Consider the following 23,318-nt stretch of genomic DNA (forward strand, 5'->3'; position numbering starts at 1 on the left):
CGCATCCACACAATGTACATACAGTATCCATACAGTGCACATGCCGCATCCACACAATATAAATATAGTATCCATACAGTGCACATGCCGCATCCACACAATATACATACAATACCCATACAGCATCCATACAGTGCACATGTGGCATCCACACAATATACATACAATACCCATCCAGCATCCATACAGTGCACACGTGTCATCCACTCAACATACATACAATACCCATCCAGCATCCATACAGTGCACATGCCGCATCCACACAATATACATACAATACCCATACAGCATCCATACAGTGCACATGTGGCATCCACACAATATACATACAATACCCATACAGCATCCATACAGTACACATGCCGCATCCACACAACATACATACAATACCCATCCAGCATCCATACAGTGCACATGTCATCCACTCAACATACATACAATACCCATACAGCATCCATACAGTGCACATGCCGCATCCACACAACATACATACAGCATCCATACAGTGCACATGTCATCCACTCAACATCCACACAATATACATACAGCATCCATACAGTGCACATGCCGCATCCACACAATATACATACAATACCCATACAGCATCCATACAGTGCACATGTGGCATCCACTCAACATACATACAGTATCCATACAGTGCACATGCCGCATTCACACAATGTACATACAGCATCCATACAGTGCACATTCCGCATCCACACAATATAAATATAGTATCCATACAGTGCACATGTCATCCACTCAACATACATACAATACCCATACAGCATCCATACAGTGCACATGCCGCATCCACACAATATACATACAGTATCCATACAGCATCCATACAGTGCACATGCCGCATCCACACAATATACATTCAGTATCCATATAGTGCACATGCGGCATCCACACAATATAAATACAATACCCATACAGCATCTATACAGTGCACATGCGGCATCCACACAATATACATACAATACCCATACAGCATCCATACAGTGCACATGTGGCATCCACACAACATACATACAATACCCATACAGCATCCATACAGTGCACATGCGGCATCCACACAATATACATACATCATCCATACAGTGCACATGTGGCATCCACACAATATACATACAATACCCATACAGCATCCATACAGTGCACATGCCGCATCCACACAACATACATACAATACCCATACAGCATCCATACAGTGCACATGTGGCATCCACTCAACATACATACAATACCCATACAGCATCCATACAGTGCACATGTCATCCACTCAACATACATACAATACCCATACAGCATCCATACAGTGCACATGTGGCATTCACACAATATGCATACAATACCTATACAGCATCCATACAGTGCACATGCCGCATCCACACAACATACATACAGCATCCATACAGCATCCATACAGCATCCATACAGTGCACATGCCGCATCCACACAACATACATACAGCATCCATACAGCATCCATACAGCATCCATACAGTGCACATGCCGCATCCACACAATATGCATACAATACCCATACAGCATCCATACAGTGCACATGTGACATCCACACAATATACATACAGTATCCATACAGTGCACATGCCGCATTCACACAATGTACATACAGTATCCATACAGTGCACATGCCGCATCCACACAATATACAAACAGCATCCATACAGTGCACACGCCGCATCCACACGATATACATACAGCATCCATACAGTGCACATGCAGCATCCACACAATGTACATACAGTATCCATACAGTGCACATGCCGCATCCACACAATATACATACAGTATCCATACAGTGCACATGCAGCATCCACACAATATACATACAGTATCCATACTGTGCACGTGCGGCATCCACACAATATCCATACAGTATCCATACAGTGCACATGCCGCATCCACACAATATACATACAGTATCCATACAGTGCACATGCAGCATCCACACAATATACATGCAATACCCATACAGCATCCATACAGTGCACATGCAGAGAGGGCTGCAACGAGGAATTTCAGGCCCCATACTGGCAAAGTTTTCAGGGCCTCCTTGAGACTCTGCCCAGCCTCCACCCCTTGAACTGTTCACAGTCCCACCACCCACTCTTAGAAAATCGCTACATCTGCACCACGTCCTCACCAATCACACATTGTCAGTTCCCATCTATCACCAGATCACACATATATAGCCAGCAGCTTTTGTTTTGGCCAAAAGATTTTTCTAATCTGCCACCATGACAAGGTAGACTCTTTTGGCTGGGCCCTACTCTACTGTAACCCATTAAACATTTGTTATAGCATCCAATACTTTTATAGGTATATATTTATTTATTTTTCAGTTTTTAAAATGACCAATAATATCATATACAAGGCACAAATATCGTCACACCATGACCAGATCACATATTACCACCACATAGTGACCGAATAATACCACATACAAGGAACAAATACTACCATTATGTGCCAGACTACATAATGACCAATAATACCACATACAACGAACAAATAATAATAATCTTTATTTTTATATAGCGCTAACATATTCCACAGTGCTTTACAGTTTGCACACATTATCATCGCTGTCCCCGATGGGGCTCACAATCTAAATTCCCTATCAGGATGTCTTTGGAATGTGGGAGGAAACCGGAGAACCCGGAGGAAACCCACACCAACACGGGGAGAACAAACTCCTTGCAGATGTTGTCGTTGGTGGGATACGGCCACACCATGACCACATCACATATTACCACCACATAGTGACCGAATACTACAATACCGATCATTAATAAAAAAAACCACAATATATAATATTACCATAAGTGCCATAATACACCGTGTTCCAAATTATTATGCAAATTGGATTTAAGTGTCATAAAAATTTAATTGTTTTGTTTTTCAAATAAACTTATGGATGGTATTGTGTCTCAGGGCTCAATGGATCACTGAAATCAATCTTAAACACATGTGATAATTAGTTTTCCAGGTGATTCTAATTAACCCCTTCATGACCTTGGGATTTTCCATTTTTCCGTGTTCGTTTTTCGCTCCCCTCCTTCCCAGAGCCATAACTTTTTATTTTTCGGTTAATATGGCCATGTGAGGGCTTATTTTTTGCGAAACAAGTTGTACTTTTGAATGACATCATTGGTTTTACCATGTCGTGTACTAGAAAACGGGAAAAAAATTCCAAGTGCGGTGAAATTGCAAAAAAAAGTGCAGTCCCACACTTGTTTTTTGTTTGGCTTTTTTGCTAGGTTCACTAAATGCTAAAACTGACCTGCCATTATGATTCTCCAGGTCATTACGAGTTCATAGACACCAAACATAACTAGGTTATTTTTTATCTAAGTGGTGAAAAAAAATTCCAAATTTTGCAAAATAAAATAAATAATTGCGCCATTTTCCGATACCCATAGCGTCTCTATTTTTCGTGATCTGGGGTCGGGTGAGGGCTTATTTTTTGCGTGCCGAGCTGGCGCTTTTATTGATACCATTTTGGTGCAGATATGTTCTTTTGATCGCCCGTTATTGCATTTTAATGCAATGTCGCGGTGACCAAAAAAACGTAATTCTGGCGTTTTGAATTTTTTTCTCTCTACGCTGTTTAGTGGTCAGGTTAATGCTTTTATTTTATTGATAGATCGGGCGATTCTGAACGCGGCGATACCAAATATGTGTAGGTTTGATTTTTTTTTTTTATTGATTTATTTTGAATGGGGCGAAAGGGGGGTGATTTAAACTTTAATATTTTGGGGGGGGGGGTTCAGATTTTTTTTTTACTTTTTTTTTTTTTTACTTTTGCCATGCTGGCAATGCAATCGGCTCTGCTACATAGCAGCGATCATCAGATCGCTGCTATGCAGCAGAATTGCAGGTGTGCTATGAGCGCCGACCACAGGGTGGCGCTCACAGCTATCCGGGATCAGTAACCATAGAGGTCTCAAGGACCTCTATGGTTACTCTGCAGAAGCATCGCTGACCCCCGATCATGTGACGGGGGTCAGCGATGCGCTCATTTCCGGCCGGCCGACGGGCCGGAAGCGCTGGTTAAATGCCGCTGTCAGCGTTTGACAGCGGCATTTAACTAGTTAATAGCGGCGGGTGAATCGCAATTTCACCCGCCGCTATTGCGGGCACATGTCAACTGTTCAAAACAGCGGACATGTCCCGGCTTTGATGCAGACTCAGCGCCGGAGCCCTGCATCAAAGCGGGGTATGTGACCTCGGACGTACTATCCCGTCCGAGGTCAGAAAGGGGTTAAAGAAAAACTACTTAAAAATTATGTTCCACATTATTAAGCAGGTCACAGTTTTCAAGTAACATGGGAAAGAAAAAGCATCTCTCTGCTGCCGAAAAGCATCAAATAGTGCAATGCCTTGGTCAAGGGATGAAAACATTAGATATTTCACGAAAACTTTAGCGTGATCATCGTACTGTTAAGAGATTTGTGGCTGTATCTGAGCAGAGACGTGTTCGTGCTGATAAAGGCATAATGAGGAAGGTTTCTGCCAGGCAAGTTCATCGGATTAAGAGAGCAGGGGCTAAAAAGCCATTACAAAGCAGCAAGCAGATATTTGAAGCTGCTGGTGCCTCTGGAGTCCCTCGATCCTCAAGGTGTAGGATCCCTCAGAGGCTTGCTGTGGTGCATAAACCTACTATTTGGCCACCCCTAAAACAGTGGTCACAAGCAGAAACGGTTGCAGTGGGCCCAGACATACATGAAGACTAATTTCCATACAGTCTTGTTTACTGATGAGTGTCGAGCAACCCTGGATGGTCCAGACGGATGGAGTAGTGGATGGTTGGTGGATGGCCACCATGTCCCAACAAGGCTGCGACTTCAGCAAGGAGGTGGAGGAGTCATGTTTTGGGCTGTAATCATGGGTAAACAGCTGGTAGGGCCCTTTAAGGTTCCTGAAGGTGTGAAAATGACCTCTGCAAAGTATATAGAGTTTCTGACTGACCACTTTCTTCCATGGTCTAAAAAAGCAGAAACATGGCTTCAGGAGCAAAATCATCTTCATGCTGACAATGCACCATCTCATGCTGCAAAGAATCCCTCTGAGTCATTGGCTGCTATGGGCACAAAAGGAGATAAACTCATGGTGTGGCCACCATCGTCCCCTGACCTCATCCCTATAGAGAACCTTTGGAGGATCATCAAGCAAAAGATCTATGAGGGTAGGAGGCCGTTCACATCAAAACAGCAGCTCTGGAGGTAAAGAAATACAAGCAGAAACTCTCCAAAAACTCACAAGTTCAATGGATGCAAGAATTGTGAATGTTAACATGCCACTTGGCCTGTTAGGAGGTTTTGGAGTTAAATGGCTTTTTTGTTCAGTGAATGTGACCTCCTAATGCTGCAAATTCCACAAATGAGCATTTTCAGTTCTTTAAAACATCAAATGTTTAGAAATTCTACTGTGCCTAATAATTTGGAACAGTGCATTGTGAGGTTTTATTCATTTTGGAGATTATACTGTTATCATTGGGAGGTTTCTTCAATAAAATTCGATATATACTCTTAACGGGTGATGACTTTTATTAGACTGACTATCATTTGCACCGACTATTTAGGAAAATCCGAGAAAAATATAATTTGCATAATAATTTGGAACATGGTGTACACAGGAGCTCTGTATATAGTGTCAGTGTACAGGTAATATAGTGATCACCAGTGACATTATACACAGGAGCTCTGTATAAGGTGTCTGTGTACAGGTTATATAGTGATCACCAGTGACATTATATACACGAGCTCTGTATACAGTGTCAGTGTACAGGTAATATAGTGTCAGTGTACAGGTAATACAGTGATCACCAGTGACATTATACACAGGAGCTCTGTATACAGTGTCAGTGTACAGGTAATATAGTGATCACCAGTGACATTGTACCCAGGAGCTCTGTATATAGTGTCAGTGTACAGGTAATATAGTGATCACCGGTGACATTATACACAGGAGCTCTGTATACAGTGTCAGTGTACAGGTAATATAGTAAACACCAGTGACATTGTACACTGGAGCTCTGTATATAGCGTCAGTGTACAGGTAATATAGTGATCACCGGTGACATATACAGGAGCTCTGTATATAGTGTCAGTGTACATGTAATACAGTGATCACCAGTGACATTGTACACAGGAGCTCTGTATATAGTGTCAGTGTACACATAATACAGGGATCATCGGTGACATTATACACAGGAGCTCTGTACACAGTATATAGTGTACAGGTAGTACACTGACTCACCAGTGACGTCTCTAGATGAAGTCCTTCATCTTTGCTTTTCTTCATCTAGCACAGACCGCCATCATTTTTTCCAACCAGGACTCGTGTCTGCAGAATATAACAGTTATCTAGAGCACCTCTTGCAAAGCACATTACCTAATTTTTCCCAACTTCTACAAAATACCAGATGAAGGTAAAAAAGGTGACAGTGTCACACTGCACAGTACCAGTACCCCCCTTCATTGAAAATAGTATCCTCAAAAATAAAATACATCACTACAGTAATATCACTTAATTAGCCCCTACAGTAATAGTATACCCCATGCTGGCCCCCTTGTGTCTAATTCCTTGCTCCGGCCATATTTTCTCCCATCCTGCCCTCATGTGTCTCCATTTTGCCCCCATGTGATGTCCCATCTTGCTCTATGTAATCTCTCCATCCTGACCCATGTATCCCATGATCCTGACCAATCTGTCCCATAATCCTGCCCCATGTCTCTCAGTCTCCGTCATGTCTCTGATAATATACATATAGTACACCCATACCACACGTGCACTGCACCTATACAGCACCCTCATACAGCCTGATAATGTACATACAGTACACCCATACCACACATGCACTGCACCTATACAGCACCCTCATACAGCACCCATACAGCCTGATAATATACATACAGTACACCCATACCACACATGCACTGCACCTATACAGCACCCTCATACAGCACCCATACAGCCTGATAATATACATACAGTACACCCATACCACACATGCACTGCACCTATACAGCACCCTCATACAGCACCCATACACCCTGATAATATACATACAGTACACCCATACCACACATGCACTGCACCTATACGGCACCCTCATACAGCACCCATACACCCTGATAATATACATACAGTACACCCATACCACACATGCACTGCACCTATACGGCACCCTCATACAGCACCCATACACCCTGATAATATACATACAGTTCACCCATACCACACATGCACTGTACTATACAGCACCCTCATACAGCACCATACAGCCTGATAATATACATACAGTACACCCATACCACACATGCACTGCACCTATACAGCACCCTCATACAGCACCCATACACCCTGATAATATACATACAGTACACCCATACCACACATGCACTGCACCTATACAGCACCCTCATACAGCACCCATACAGCCTGATAATATACATACAGTACACCCATACCACACATGCACTGCACCTATACAGCACCCTCATACAGTACCCATACAGCCTGATAATATACATACAGTACACCCATACCACACATGCACTGCACCTATACAGCACCCTCATACAGCACCCATACAGCCTGATAATATACATACAGTACACCCATACCACACATGCACTGCACCTATACAGCACCCTCATACAGCACCCATACAGCCTGATAATATACATACAGTACACCCATACCACACATGCACTGCACCTATACGGCACCCTCATACAGCACCCATACAGCCTGATAATATACATACAGTACACCCATACCACACATGCACTGCACCTATACAGCACCCTCATACAGCACCCATACAGCCTGATAATATACATACAGTACACCCATACCACACATGCACTGCACCTATACAGCACCCTCATACAGTACCCATACAGTCTGATAATATACATACAGTACACCCATACCACACATGCACTGCACCCTCATACAGTACCCATACACCCTGATAATATACATACAGTACACCCATACCACACATGCACTGCACCTATACAGCACCCTCATACAGCACCCATACTGCCTGATAGTATACATACAGTACACCCATACCACACATGCACTGTACCTATATAGCACTCATACAGCCTGATAATATACATACAGTACACTCATACCACACATGCACTGTACCTATACAGCACCCTCATACAGCACCCATACACCCTGATAATATACATACAGTACACCCATACCACACATGCACTGTACCTATACAGCACCCTCATACAGCACCCATACAGCCTGATAATATACATACAGTACACCCATACCACACATGCACTGTACCTATACAGCACCCTCATACAGCACCCATACAGCCTGATAATATACATACAGTACACCCATACCACCCATGCACTGTACCTATACAGCACCCTCATACAGCCTGATAATATACATACAGTACACCCATACCACACATGCACTGCACCTATACAGCACCCTCATACAGCACCCATACACCCTGATAATATACATACAGTACACCCATACCACACATGCACTGCACCTATACAGCACCCTCATACAGCACCCATACAGCCTGATAATATACATACAGTACACCCATACCACACATGCACTGCACCTATACAGCACCCTCATACAGCACCCATACACCCTGATAATATACATACAGTACACCCATACCGCACATGCACTGTACCTATACAGCACCCTCATACAGCACCCATACAGCCTGATAATATACATACAGTACACCCATACCACACATGCACTGTACCTATACAGCACCCTCATACAGCACCCATACACCCTGATAATATACATACAGTACACCCATACCACACATGCACTGTACCTATACAGCACCCTGATAAACTTACAGTTCCCTTGCAAAACCCCCAAACATGCACGGTACGGTGCAGCAGCCTCCCTCTACAGATTCAGCACCTTCATGCGATACATGCAGAATACGCATAAAACACCCTTGTACCACACATGTCGTACCCATGAAGCCCCGTCATTGCACACATATAGTAGACATACTGTACCCTGATAATACACCTGCAATTTGCATTGTGGTAGCTCAGTGGTTAGCAGTCACCAGAGATCTTGAACATACTTAGGAAAGTTTCATTTTGCTCTAACATTTTGCAGAAAGTTGGTTGCGCACAGAATGGGTGGGAGCCAGTGATCTCCTGAGCTCAACACAGAAGAAGCTGAACGATGACTCCGACTACCCCGAGATGAGGGTCCCAGCTCAAAACTCTGCCGAGACGTCTCAAGGAGAGGGTGAGGCGGCTAAGCCTTGTCTGGTGGTCTTCCCAGCCCATTTTCCCTTTCTCGGCTGTCTCTTTACATCCTCAGTTTTGTGTGGTCTCTTATGAATATTTTCTCTCTCTCCTTGTCTTCTCCGCTTGCTTTGTCTCCTTGTTACTTTTTGCCTTTTGGGCCGACGGCTCGTCAGACTCGCAACAAATAGAACGGAAAGGTCAGTGCCTGGGTGATGTCTCTGTCTCTTTAAATCTCTCCCGCAGCCTCAGGGCCCTCTGTCGCCCATTTGTAATCCTTTTGATGACAAAATAAGTAGTGTCGCCCAGTTTTAATATATGAACCAGCCAGTCTTCACTTTTTAAAAAGGTCTTCCCATGTTTCCCGCAGGCTCAGCCGTCTGGGACATGTACTCCGATTTCCCCCCTAGTGAGCGGACCATTACTTTCCCGGGACAGAAGGTGAGGCGCTCTCATCATTTATATTTTGTAGGGTCAGGGAATATGGAGGCCAGGTGATTACTCACGGTGTGCTTCTCATATTTAGGATAACGGATCAGTAAAGCCGGTGCACTACCAGTCTGAAGACATCCAGCGTGATGAACTGGTGAGTAGACCATGAGCTCTGCTTTCTTTATGGGGAGTCTGGCTGTGTCTGACAATCGTCTCCCTGTCCCCACAGCCGTGCGATCTCATGCATCTTAAAATGTCAGTGCAGAGTCAAGCGTGGACCACATGGATGTATAAATTCAATGGGCAACATAGAACTAGCTAAGTAAAATCCCTTAAATGGGGTGTCCAGGATAGGTTATCAATATCAGACCGGGTGTTGGCCAGACATCCATTTAAAAGTAGTCTGCTCAACATGGAAAATTTCTTTTTTTTTTGCCCAATAGCACCTTCTTCCTTTTGCAACCAGTCTGAGTTCACAATGATTTTAGAATGGATTCCATACTCCTGATTTAGTCAGGACTATCCCAGGAATTAAAGGAACAGATGATTGGCCTCGGGGAGACCAAAACATCCAACACCGCGGAGACACCATCACGTGTTTCTCAACGCAGTGATCCAGAACACTGCCCCCATCCCTTATGGGAAATATGCAAATGCATGAAGGATAGCTGCGGAGACACCATCACGTGTTTCTCAACGCAAGCAATGAATAGCCAGACCTTTCACCGGGAAGGAACAACCACGGGAAGGGCAGCATCCCATAAAGGAAAACATCCAATACAGGAAAACCACCTATGCCAAGTATGGTATCCATCCACAGACAGCTGTTTCGGGGTGTTTGCCCCTCATCAGTGTGGAGTAGGAATCTGGCTATTAGGAGCAGTGCCTAGTAAAAGGCTGTGAAGGAACAGATGATTGGCCTCGGGGAGACCAAAACATCCAACACCGCGGAGACACCATCACGTGTTTCTCAACGCAGTGATCCAGAACACTGCCCCCATCCCTTATGGGAAATATGCAAATGCATGAAGGATAGCTGCGGAGACACCATCACGTGTTTCTCAACGCAAGCAATGAATAGCCAGACCTTTCACCGGGAAGGAACAACCACGGGAAGGGCAGCATCCCATAAAGGAAAACATCCAATACAGGAAAACCACCTATGCCAAGCATGGTATCCATCCACAGACAGCTGTTTCGGGGTGTTTGCCCCTCATCAGTGTGGAGTAGGAATCTGGCTATTAGGAGCAGTGCAAACACCCCGAAACAGCTGTCTGTGGATGGATACCATGCTTGGCATAGGTGGTTTTCCTGTATTGGATGTTTTCCTTTATGGGATGCTAACCCTTCCCTTGGTTATTCCTTCACGGTGAAAGGTCTGGCTATTCATTGCTTGCGTTGAGAAACACGTGATGGTGTCTCCGCAGCTATCCTTCATGTATCCCAGGAATTAGGCCATAAAAAAGGGTAGGGCAAAGTAGGTGGTCCTGGGAGGGGGGAAGGCTAAGGATAGGCTGATAGCATATCGTTAACGATATCGTTGCAACGTCACGCTTTTGGTGACGTAGCAACGATCTCGTTATGTGTGACAGCGACCAACGATCAGGCCCCTGCTGGGAGATCGTTGGTCGATGGGAATGATCAGGACCTTTTTTTGGTCGCTGATCACCCGCTGTCATCGCTGGTTCGACGTGTGTGACGCCGATCTAGCGATGTGTTCACTTGTAACCAGGGTAAATATCGGGTTACTAAGCGCAGCTTAGACAGTTTCAACGATGCCGAAGTCGTTCCCCTGATCGTTGGTCGCTGGAGAGAGCTGTCTGTGTGACAGCTCCCCAGCGACCACACAACGACTTACCAACGATCACGGCCAGGTCGTATCGCTGGTCGTGATCGTTGGTAAGTCGTTTAGTGTAACGGTACCTTAACACATCCAAAATATTGTGTTCTCAACATTAATAAGATTAATGGAGATCCCCTTTAAGAGTCTTGTAATCCTGAATGTTAATTAAAGGGATGCGAAAACGTAATAATGGCTGCTACCGTAACCAGATGGAGAATGATTGAAAACAGGTGCTCAAGACTTCCTGTCATCATAAAGGCGCCACATTCATTAACTTACCAGTAATTCAGTATCGATTTTTCCTACAGGAACCAGACACCCTTGTCACGTTTAACCGGGGAGCTCTGATCGGTCTGTTGGTGGTGGCAGTTGCTGTGGCAATGGTGATAATTATAAGCCTTCTGGTCATTAGACGTAAGCCCTATGGGACCATCAGCCATGGGATTATAGAGGTGAGACATTCTGTACCCGTGACTTGCTGGTAACACACTGCACCCGATGGTCATCAGTGGTACTGCAGTTTCTATTTCCCTAACTACTAGTATGATTTTAGAACTGCATTTTAGCAATCGTAGTCCTGCCACAGCTTGGAATACCTCTTGCACTAGACTTCTGCCACTTTCGGAAGCTGGTAGGTGTAGCTTGGGATCCTTTAATATCTGTAATATGATGCATCATTTTGCAGGTGGAAGCTTCCAGGACCCCCGAAGACAAGCACCTGAGCAAGATGCAGAACCAAGGCTATGAAAACCCAACCTACAGATACCTTGAGGAGAACAACTAAGGCGGGGTTGTGTTATTTTTTGGGGGGGAAAAGGGGAGGGGTCTTTACTTCTGGGGAGGTACAATAAGGGTGGGGGGGGGGGGGGGAAGACAGGGACGACAGGGACATGGGTGTACTGGGAAATATTTACTAAATAGGCAGCAGCCTGAGGACCGGACCTGCTCTGCCAGGATATGAGAGCAAATCGGTATTTATCGTCTCAGACTAACCACCCTATATTTAAAAAAAAAAAAAAAAAAATGCGATAAAACGCTGAGCACAACAGGTTAACGTTTTTCGTCTCTCGCCCCTGAAAATGCACTTAAATTATTTATGAGACTGAGAAGGGAAAAAGAGACCATTCAGCATTAACCTCTCGTTGTGGGATATGTCTCAGCTAAAATGCCCCACTTCCCTCCCCCACCATTCAGTTACGTCGAACCCCTCTCCCCCTTCCTCAGTGAGACCACCATCGCAGCAAACCCTGGGGATCCATGTGCGCCACCGCACACAATCATTCTCTGCTGCTTCGTAATTTATTTATCCGCACCTCAAGATTTTAGCGACTCGCCACTTGTGCGTAACGGGTATCATTTACCTACTTAGAGAGTGCCCGGGTTTGAAGATTTTTTTTTTTTTGAATCTGCATTTAAAGGGCAACTCAAGAAAAGTAGACACCATTATTGGTTTGTATGCCATCTTATTTTATCTAGATGTTTATGTGGCGGAGAAAAACCCAAGTCCAGAAAACCGCATTTTCCTCCGCGTTGCTGCAGTTACATTGTACCAGCAACCAACAGTGAAGATCAGTGCCTGTGTGATGGAGTGCACCTTTAACTAGTCCTAGTAAAAAAAAAAAAATAAATAAATAAATCTAGTACTAAAATCCGATTACATCTAAAAAGTGAAAAAAAAAAAAAAAATTCAATAGTCGCTCCCAACCCCATCTAGCTCCAAAGGGCCTAAACCAGGAGCTGCGGCGCGTTCTCCTCCCTTTCTGCCCCGCCGGTGTGTAGCGGCGCCATCAGGCGTGATGGAGGTACGTGTTGTATATACATGTGTACATATGCGTTTTAGGCTTTTTTTTTTTCACCTTTCCCCATGATATGACTACTCCACAAGACTAGATTGTAGGGGTCCGCGCTGTAAAAATTGCATTCAACAACTGGTTCTTAAGGCGGTAGGTGAAAACTGCTCACGAAGCGACACCATCTGATGGAACCGCAGTCACCGGCAGTCAGCATCTATCAACCCACCTATGATCAGGGAGAATCCAAAATATCCTGATATTTTTTGTAATCGAAAGGTTAATGGTGGATTAAGGCGCTTTTCGTTAGTGTAATTTTGCCACCAAATTAGGCGAGTAGTGCAGATTTCTGTCCGTAGATCATTCCCCCTCCCCCACAAAGTTTTTCAAGCTCCAGTAGAAGTCGCATCACTAGGGCCGCCATTGATGTTTTGCTTCCTAATCCCGTCACGTGACTTGCTGCAGGAGCGATACACGCCGTCAAATTTATTAATTATGATCAGAGAGCGCCGCTTGGCCCCCCACAGAAGTGATACTAAAACACTGGAGGGTGACCATGCGATCATTGACGACGACTAAAGCGTACGCTCGGGCATGAAGATCTTAAGAAGCAATGCATGTGAGGGAAATGGTTCTTGTAAATATGGAAATGGAGGTTTCCAGGGAAGAGCCGAGGCCTGTAAATTCTAAACTGTGCATGTTAATTATTGTACTCGTTAACATGTCAATTAAGTGACCAGGAGCCGAGGGCCTAGTGTGCAAAACAAAGCCTACTGACATTGCCCATAGCAACTAATCGGATAGCTTTTTTCATCTTCTAATCGTGCCTTTCAAAATGTAAGCTGAAATCCGATTGGACCAAGAAGCTACATAGCAACCAATCAAAAAAAAAAAAAAACAAAATCAGAAACCGATAGAAGTAAGTAGATTGGAGATGCAACAGCCAATACATTCACAGGTCTCATCGCAGTAGGGCAGGTTAGGAAATGAAAGAAGCGATCTGATTGGTTGCTATAGGCAACCCTATGCGATCTGGCCTGTAGGTTCTGCACAGGAGGCCTGGCAGAGTCACTGTTGTGTATTTGGGGGTGAACATAGGGGGCACTACGTTCGCCAGTGTGACATGACGACTGCTGAATATAATCATGATGATACAATTTTTGCTGTATTTTCAATTCTCACCATCAATAAATATTAACTTAAGATAATAAAAGATTTGTACAAAAATAAAAACAACTTATATTGAGCTGGGGTGGGGGTTGTGAAGGGGAAACTAATCGTGTATATGATCAGAAAACATCTGCAGACTCCTGCTCGCCAGTCTCGCCCCTATGCTTTATACCGCAGCTCCGCTTTTTCTATATCAGCTCCTGTGTAGAAGAACAAACGCGGCAGAACAGTTATGGAGATTCAGTTTCCACCGTAGAGAATAATTACACGCAGGAGGGAAAAAAAAAAAAAAAAGTCAACACTAAGAACATCAAACTTTATTCATAATACAACGAAAAACAAAAATACAGGAGGGGGGGGGGCAGCGTCATTAAACGATCCGTTCTCAGCTGCGATCAGATGACTGGAGTCACATGGGGCAGTATAGGAAATGTCACATGATGGGGGGGGGGGGGGCATCAGGGTGGTCGCAGACGACCACGAACATTGTCTGTACATGCGCAGCGGACGATAAAACTTCAATACGGAATCGTCCAATGATGAGAAATTGGGCGCGAGCTGCGATTCGCAGGAAATTAATAAAGTTCCATGTATTTGATGGAGGCTTCATGATCCAAATCCCTGCGGTAATCCTGCTGCTACGGAGTTCAGATCCAGCGGATCACATGGTAAAGTAGTGATACATTGCTGCAAACATGACCAGCATCTGTGGAGAGACAAGGGCGGCAGATGGTACGGAAAAAACGGACACGACTTAGAATGTTCCGTGGAGAGGAGATTAACTGAGGATTGAATTTCTAGGTCCAAATCCTCCAATATCATTAAACAGCAAGAAAATAAATAAAAAAAATCATACACTTTTTTTTTTTTTTTTTTACTTTCATCATGCATATGCCTGAATAGATTTCTCCATCGTAAACGAATAAATAATCTCATGAGAAATATGAAAGGATTAAATATTTTATAAAAAAAAAAAAAGTAAAATAATTTATAGCGATAGTAAAGCAAAATTTTACAGCAGGTTGTAAAGCAAGTTTGATAGGATTTGTGTGCTGACATCTAGTGGCCAGTATAGGAACTGAACTACAAGATCCATAGACTCCTCTCATTCACGATCCAACTTACCGTCCACATGAGAATTGCAAATCCAAACCAAGAGATGCCCCAGGTGTAGCTGTCAATGGCGTGTCCGATGTGATCAAAGCAGCCCTGAAATGTGAAACGTGTCACATAAAACAGCAACATTACACTAGTCACATCCAGAGCTGCATTCATAATGCTGTAGGATACCATTGGAAGTCCATAGTGCTCTGGCAAGGAGCTGCTCTTGCCAACCATTAAAAGGGAAGATCAATTTCCCCCTGTTTTGTGAATTACCGTAGTGTACACGTAAGGCGCGAGTCCAACCCGGCAGCCTTGGACATTCACGATCTGGAAGTTGTCATCCCTGGCGCAACACCAGAACGGCCAAGGGGCGACAGATTCTGGATATGAGACGCGGAAAGTGGAGGAGTAGTCGACCCAGTCCTGGGGTCCGTCCACCCCGCAGCACTGCTTCTACAAAGACAAAGCGACACTATACATAAAATCATTAAAGACGCCATTCACACTCTGCGTTTAGCTCCATTTTTTAGCTTCGCAAAATATTAAACTGTCCCAATTTTTTTTTTTTTTTTTTTTAAATTCCACAATACAGCACTTTTTTTGTTTTTTTAAGTTTTAGGCTAAACTATTGGACATTAATTTTTCCCCTTTGCGAGATTCAACTTTTTTTTTTTAATGTGTTGCAAATTTAAAGACAAAAAAAATCCTATTTGCAACATTTTTTATTTTTCTAATTATGGATGATTATTTTGTAATTTTTTTTTTTTTTCTTCACTTTACTAATCATTAAAATGCTTTTTTCCGCCCTTTAAATCAAAAGTTAAATACTAAAAAAAGGTTTGAAAGCAGTGGGTTAATTAAAATAAATAAAATAGTGATCAGTCAGAGCAGCTTTACGCTTACATCCAACATGACCCTCTTCCAGAAGTTGGTGATCTCGGCGCCGGTGGTCGTGTTGTCCGCGAAACGCGTCAGCATCTGGGTCTTGATGACATTGGAGTTTATCATCTACATAAAGTGGAGAAGACAAAAAACGAGCAGAAAATATGGAGACAAGTCTCACAACATTGCTACAAATGAGCACAAATCTATTGCTGCCACTTACGTAATCCCGGTGTGTGAACGACGTTATACAGGAAGCGCATTCAAAAATGTAGACAATCATCATCAGCACCAAGTACTGCAGGGGGGAGGCAAGAAGTGTCCAGTGTCATCCCGAGGCCGCGCAAAGCTGCTTCCCCCCGACCCGGCTACCCTGTATCCCCTCTGCTTACCACCATGAGCATCGTCCGGCTTCCCTTAATCGCAGCCACAATCCCATACAATCCCAGAAGGAAGAAGGAGAATCCGCAGAAAATTCCAATCCAGCCTCCAGCAAACACGTCATCTTTTCCCGTCGCCCCCAAAACTGGATAAACGTAGTAGGGATCAGTGGTGGCCCAAATTGTTTCAGCAAACAAGGCCAAGCCGCAGAGCTGTGTACAAAATACGGGACAAGAGCAAGATAAACGCCAATATCACATTGTATCAGGAAGTTATACTTACTATACACTATGTATTATAGCAGTTATATTCTTGTATATAGGGGCAGTATTATAGTAGTTATATTCTTGTATATAGGAGCAGTATTATAGTGGTTATATTCTTGTACATAGGGGCAGTATTATAGTAGTTATATTCTTGTACATAGGAGCAGTATTATAGTAGTTATATTCTTGCACATAGGAGCAGTATTATAGTGGTTATATTCTTGTACATAGGAGCAGTATTATAGTAGTTATATTCTTAGCTGATATTAAATTAATGCAGAAACAAATATATCTTGGTACCGTGTTAGCCAGTGGATAGAAAAATATTTAGAATCGAGAGTCCTCAGTGGTTGATACCATCTTTTCAGTTAGCCATTAAAAGGTAACAAATTGCAGCTTTCGAGACTATGCAGGCCTTTTCGTCAGGCATAGAGACCTGCGTAGTCTCGAAAGCTGCAATTTGTTACCATCTTTTCAGTTAGCCATTAAAAGGTATCAACCACTGAGGACTCGATTCTAAATATTTTTCTTTCAGAAAAAGTGAGACTTATATTCAACACTTAAGAGGTACCTAATTTATGTATTTCTCCTTCCCTTTAAAAGGGGAAACATCCTGGCCTAGATTAAAAACATTCATGCCTGACCGCTCCCTCATATCTCTCCATGAGCTTGGACTGACCTGTAAATCAGCATTCCACATATTTTCCTGGGGCTAGTGGTGGGGTATCACTCCTTTATATATCCACTAGTATTCAAAGCAATGTCAGTGTTGAGTTTACTCTCATTTATGATGCTGTTAGACATCCCCTGCCCATGTGTGCATCCATGCTTGCTAGCAGGAGCCAGTTCAATATGTACTCAACTCCTGACTAAGCTCAACTCACCATTATCACGACATTTCCAAACACGATGATTGCCACAAGGCCACTGCTGCCCTTTTCTGCCATCTTGACAAGTTATCTGTATTAGATTAAACAAATTAAATTAGTTTACCTTTTGCCAAAAAGACTCCATGCAGTTCATGATCAGAAATTCTGGTTAGAGATTGTCTGTCTGCAGTTACCACTAGGGGTCTGTAGTTACCACTAGGGGGAGCTCCCTGTATACAGAGATACATGATAAGATCCTGTCTGCAGCCACCACTAGGGGGAGCTCCCTGTATACAGAGATACATGATAAGATCCTGTCTGCAGTCAGCACTAGGGGGAGCTCCCTGTATACAGAGATACATGATAAGATCCTGTCTGCAGTCACCACTAGGGGGAGCTCCCTGTATACAGAGATACATGATAAGATCCTGTCTGCAGTCAGCACTAGGGGGAGCTCCCTGTATAGAGATACATGATAAGATCCTGTCTGCAGTCAGCACTAGGGGGAGCTCCCTGCATACAGAGATACATGATAAGATCCTGTCTGCAGCCACCACTAGGGGGAGCTCCCTGTATACAGAGATACATGATAAGATCCTGTCTGCAGTCAGCACTAGGGGGAGCTCCCTGTATACAGAGATACATGATAAGATCCTGTCTGCAGCCACCACTAGGGGGAGCTCCCTGTATACAGAGATACATGATAAGATCCTGTCTGCAGCCACCAGTAGGGGGAGCTCCCTGTATACAGAGATACATGATAAGATCCTGTCTGCAGTCAGCACTAGGGGGAGCTCCCTGCATACAGAGATACATGATAAGATCCTGTCTGCAGCCACCACTAGGGGGAGCTCCCTGTATACAGAGATACATGATAAGATCCTGTCTGCAGCCACCAGTAGGGGGAGATCCCTGTATACAGAGATACATGATAAGATCCTGTCTGCAGCCACCACTAGGGGGAGCTCCCTGTATACAGAGATACATGATAAGATCCTGTCTGCAGCCACCAGTAGGGGGAGATCCCTGTATACAGAGATACATGATAAGATCCTGTCTGCAGCCACCACTAGGGAGAGCTATATTAAGGATAACATTCTGAAATTACATCATGATGAGTGTAGCAGTGGTTTCCATGGGCATCTACTCCATTTTTCTTGCATCAGTTGTCATACATCTAAGGCTACTTTCACATTAGCGTCGTGTGATGTACGTCGCAATGCGTCGTTTAGGAGAAAAAATGCATCCTGCAAAGCTGCCTGAAGGCTCCCTTTTTCCCCATAGACTTACATTAGCGACGTATGGCCACAAGTCGCATCTGTCGTGTGACGGTTGCGTCGTGTGTTGGCGGACCGTCGGCACAAAAAACGTTCCATGTAACTTTTCGTGCGTTGAGTCTGCCATTTTCAACCGTGCATGCGCGGCCGAAACTCCGCCCCCTCCTCCCCGGAACTCACAATGGGGCAGTGGATGCGTTGTAAAAACTGCATCCGCTGACCACGTTGTGCTACATTAACACACTGTCCGTCGGTACGTCAGGCAGACGGTTTGCGACGGCCCCGTACCGAAGGACTAGTGTGAAAGTAGCCTAAAGCAGTGGCCCTGGAGGAAGTTTGTATACTGAGTATAGATAGTGTGACACATGTAGCAATAGACGAACGACTGACACTAATTGTATCAGATTAAAGGTTCTGATGAGAATTTATAATGTAACCAATGGCGACTGCAGAGTCATGTGACTTTCTAATATACTTTGTGTTTCAGTTCTCCACCATCTCCGCTTGCTGTCAGAGAGGGAGAATATTTTGTGTCCTTGGTCCCCATCTAACAGCCTGTGGTGGATGAATAGGGACAATGACTACAATGTATCAGCGCAGGAGAAATGTAACAAAGGCTGCAGTGTTTACACAACAATGGGCCGTACCATGTGCTGCAGGGATGGGGGGACAATTACTGCAAGGTGAAACAATGGATGCCATGGGGGTCACCATCACAGACAATGTACAGCTGCAGCACATCAGGCAGGTCACTATCAGAGACCATTTTTCTCCACGTATTTTGCCATTTTGATATGAAGTAAACATTGCAGCAGAACAGGTGCAGAAGAGTCAGATTCCTGGGCCAGTCTACATACAGGACAGAGATACACTGGGTACAGAGGAGAGTGACATAGGACTGCACAGAACATCTACTACATTATGTATACTCCGACATACCACTGTACGTTACATAGGACTGCACAGAACATCTACTACTAAGAATGCCGCTAGTAATTCACTGTATTCCGATTGGAGTAAAACGAACATATACAATTAGCAAAACATTAATACAAACATTCTCCCAGTACAGAGACCATGACACCAGTGCTGCTGTGTCACCGCGGAGCAGTGTGTGCGGCACATTATGGGATTTACACAGTCAGATTTTTACTTAAATTTAAAGTCAGAAAATATGACCCATAAATCACACTAAAGACCCTGAAATGTCACCGGTCCTAGATTCTAGTCATAGAAAGCAGCCGCCATCAAACCAGTGTTCACTTATATCAATATCAGATGTAGCACTCGATCAATACATAGGACTGCTGGTGACATCTACTACATTACACTGTTATCTGTGGTGTTACATAGGACTGCAGGTGAACTCCACTACATTACATTGTTATCTGTGGTGTTACATAGGACTGCAGGTGACATCTACTACATTATCTGTACTCAGGGAGTTATCACTGTTATCCGTTGTGTTACATAGGACTGCAGGTGACATCTACATTATCTGTACTCAGGGAGTTATCACTTATCTGTGGTATTACATAGGACTGCAGGTGACCACTACATTACACTGTTATCTGTGGTGTTACATAGGACTGCAGGTTTCATCTACTACATTATCTGTACTCAGGGAGTTCTGTTGTGTTACATAGGACTGCAGGTGACTACTACATTGACTACTACATTATCTGTACTAAGAGAAATATCATTGTGTTATCTGTGGTGTTACATAGGACTGCAGGTGACATCTACATTATCTGTACTCAGAGTGATCACTGTTACATAGGACTGCATGAAACATCTACTACATTACACTGTTATATATGTTGTTACATAGGACTGCATGGAACCAACATTACACTGCATCATCAGTGGTGTTACATAGGACTGCAGGTGACATCTACTGCATCATAAAGGCAGCTTTACCCCCTCAACGTGGTAACAGACCCTTGCAGGACATTATTGACATATTGCAATCATCATATAAAGAAGTAAAATAGAAGCCGCCAATAAAGAGAAAACTCCCAACATCCGGAATAAATTACTAACAATTCCCAGACCTGCGCTGCTGGCAGTCAGCGAGAACTTTCTTTTCTTACTTCCAGTGAATACAAGTCATTCCCAGTCATGAGCCGAGGACCATGAATCTGTGCGTCCGTCCAGCTGGTTGTAGTGGTCAGGTACTCCCGGCAGCCACCCAGGAAAACCCACTGGTGGACACAGACAGAAAATGGCCCCTGTGCAAGAGCAATATAGGGGCCAATAACTCCTCCTAATGCACAATTCCACCTGTTTCGGATGTGGCCCCTGAACAGAGTAATCCACACACTTCACTGATAATTAGCAGCCACTGTATGGCTGAAAGTCTCCAGCTAGGGACCACACTGAGAGTTGTAGTTCCACAAAAATCCCCAATATTGATTTTATATATATATAAAAAATGCCATTGCATAAGTGTAGGCCCCCTCACCCAAACCTGCAGTCCTCTGTGAGGAGTGTACGCTCCAGGCAGGCGGCTCCGGCACCTGTACTCACCTGCGTCAGGTGTGTGGAGTCCTGGCTGATGCACTCACTTCTGGGGTGGGGTTAACTCAGGCCTTATCTTATGGGGTGTAGGAGACACTGGAAGGTGGAGACAAGCAGCCGTTCTCCTCCCCCACCTCTGCCCCAGTTCTCCGGCTCCAGACTGGTTTTCCTCCATTGTTGGGGTCAGTGATGTTTACAGCGAGAACCTGAAGTCAAACTGGTTCATGGGGAACAAAGAAACTCTGGGAATTGGTTCAGAATCAAGTTTTAGATAAGGACGAAACTGATCCAGAGTGTGGGGCGAACTGCGAAAATGATCAATCCCACGGGAACTGGTCGGACCCCCCTAACCGCATTACTTTAGTTTTGGGGTCCTCAGCAGGTAAACTCTTGGGAGTGGGAGCCCAGTGTGCGCCGTTGGTCGGTGTCTGTTCTCTAAGGGGTATTCTGTCCTCGCTAAATTCTGCATCGGGGGCATCGCGTCTACCGATACCTGCAGATCATTGCACATGGCGCCATCGGATCCAGAATACCCCTTTGAATGACTTGCTACTCCTTTGGGGTCAATGTGAACACCGTCCCTAAACACTAGGGCTCTTTATCCCCGTCCTGGATGGAGCCGAGACGCACATTCTCGGCCTCTGCTTCGTTCATTGTCTATGGGACTGATATTTCCATCAGTCCCATAGACAGTGACTGAAGCGAAGGCTGAGCATGCACACTCCCGCTCCATTCCGAGGCTGCAGAACCCCAATCTGGGTAGGACCCCCCCAGGTGATAACTTGATTTTTTGGGGAATAACCCTTTAATTTGCAGGCAGCTCCATCTTCTTGATACCTCCTTGTGTCACCCAATTTGTCCCCTATAGCTCATGCATCACAAGTTGTGATTAGCCATGTTAAAAAAAAATGTCCCATATTTATCAGAAGAACTTCCCTGGGGATGATGGGAGTGATTGTCGAACTAGTAGTCAGTTAGGCAATTGCTATATGTGCAGTTTTCCTATACTCATATACTATAGCGCACGTCTTTATAATTAGACGATCAGTTTCTTTGCACCATAAGATTTCTGCTTGCTGTCAGTGAATGGGATCGTTTAACTAACACGGCGCCATGAGCTCCTTTAGTTATAGGGTCAGTAATGCTTTGGATCTTGGCTTTATTGGCAGCCGGGGGTCTCATTTACTGACACAGAGGTGGGCACCCTCCATGCTGACGTTCTCCTCCGTCATGTTTCTGATAAATCTGTAATAAATCCATTTTCTGGTCATACAGCAGGTGTACAGCTGTCCTCAGAGGCTTTTACCCTCATCCCAATCCCTGCTTGCTGTCAGTGAATGAAAACCTTCTCACGTCCAGAAACTGCATCTGGTCGTTACAATGTATCAGTGAAGAGATTTTCCTAACAGAACGCCCACCTACCGCTCATAATAGCAGTGTCTTCTCATGTGGCAGATGG

General features: G+C 44.3%; 2 protein-coding genes across 5 annotated transcripts in view; one reads left to right on the plus strand and one right to left on the minus strand.

Moving 5' to 3' along the window:
• Positions 1-14,293, plus strand: part of APLP1 (amyloid beta precursor like protein 1) — a 70,407-nt gene extending 56,114 nt beyond the window's left edge. Inside the window, exons 12-17 of one of the 2 annotated variants that reach the window (XM_077260215.1) lie at positions 9,192-9,326; positions 9,502-9,525; positions 9,696-9,766; positions 9,852-9,911; positions 11,909-12,052; positions 12,286-14,293. In XM_077260215.1, coding sequence (XP_077116330.1) covers positions 9,192-9,326; positions 9,502-9,525; positions 9,696-9,766; positions 9,852-9,911; positions 11,909-12,052; positions 12,286-12,384 — 533 coding nt within the window. In that variant the 3' untranslated portion in view covers positions 12,385-14,293. The remainder of the gene's footprint in view (positions 1-9,191; positions 9,327-9,501; positions 9,526-9,695; positions 9,767-9,851; positions 9,912-11,908; positions 12,053-12,285) is intronic. The other variant, XM_077260216.1, reaches the window with a different exon arrangement.
• Positions 14,294-14,866: 573 nt separating this feature from the next.
• UPK1A (uroplakin 1A) lies at positions 14,867-22,433 on the minus strand. 3 transcript variants are annotated; one of them, XM_077260217.1, is made up of 8 exons: positions 21,869-22,433; positions 18,078-18,153; positions 16,939-17,139; positions 16,770-16,844; positions 16,568-16,672; positions 15,938-16,117; positions 15,686-15,769; positions 14,867-15,266 (listed from the first exon to the last, which is right to left on the minus strand). In XM_077260217.1, the coding sequence occupies exons 2-8, from the start codon at positions 18,138-18,140 to the stop codon at positions 15,222-15,224; spliced, it is 753 nt and encodes a 250-aa protein (XP_077116332.1). In that variant the 5' UTR covers positions 18,141-18,153; positions 21,869-22,433; the 3' UTR covers positions 14,867-15,221. The 3 variants fall into 3 exon arrangements, with proteins under 3 accessions (XP_077116332.1, XP_077116334.1, XP_077116335.1); XM_077260219.1 differs by having other exon boundaries at positions 21,804-21,891; XM_077260220.1 differs by lacking the exon at positions 21,869-22,433 and adding an exon at positions 21,433-21,811.
• Between the last annotated feature and the right edge of the window lie 885 nt (positions 22,434-23,318).

The sequence above is a fragment of the Ranitomeya variabilis genome, chromosome 4, assembly GCF_051348905.1.
Source record: "Ranitomeya variabilis isolate aRanVar5 chromosome 4, aRanVar5.hap1, whole genome shotgun sequence".
Lineage (NCBI taxonomy): Eukaryota > Metazoa > Chordata > Amphibia > Anura > Dendrobatidae > Ranitomeya > Ranitomeya variabilis.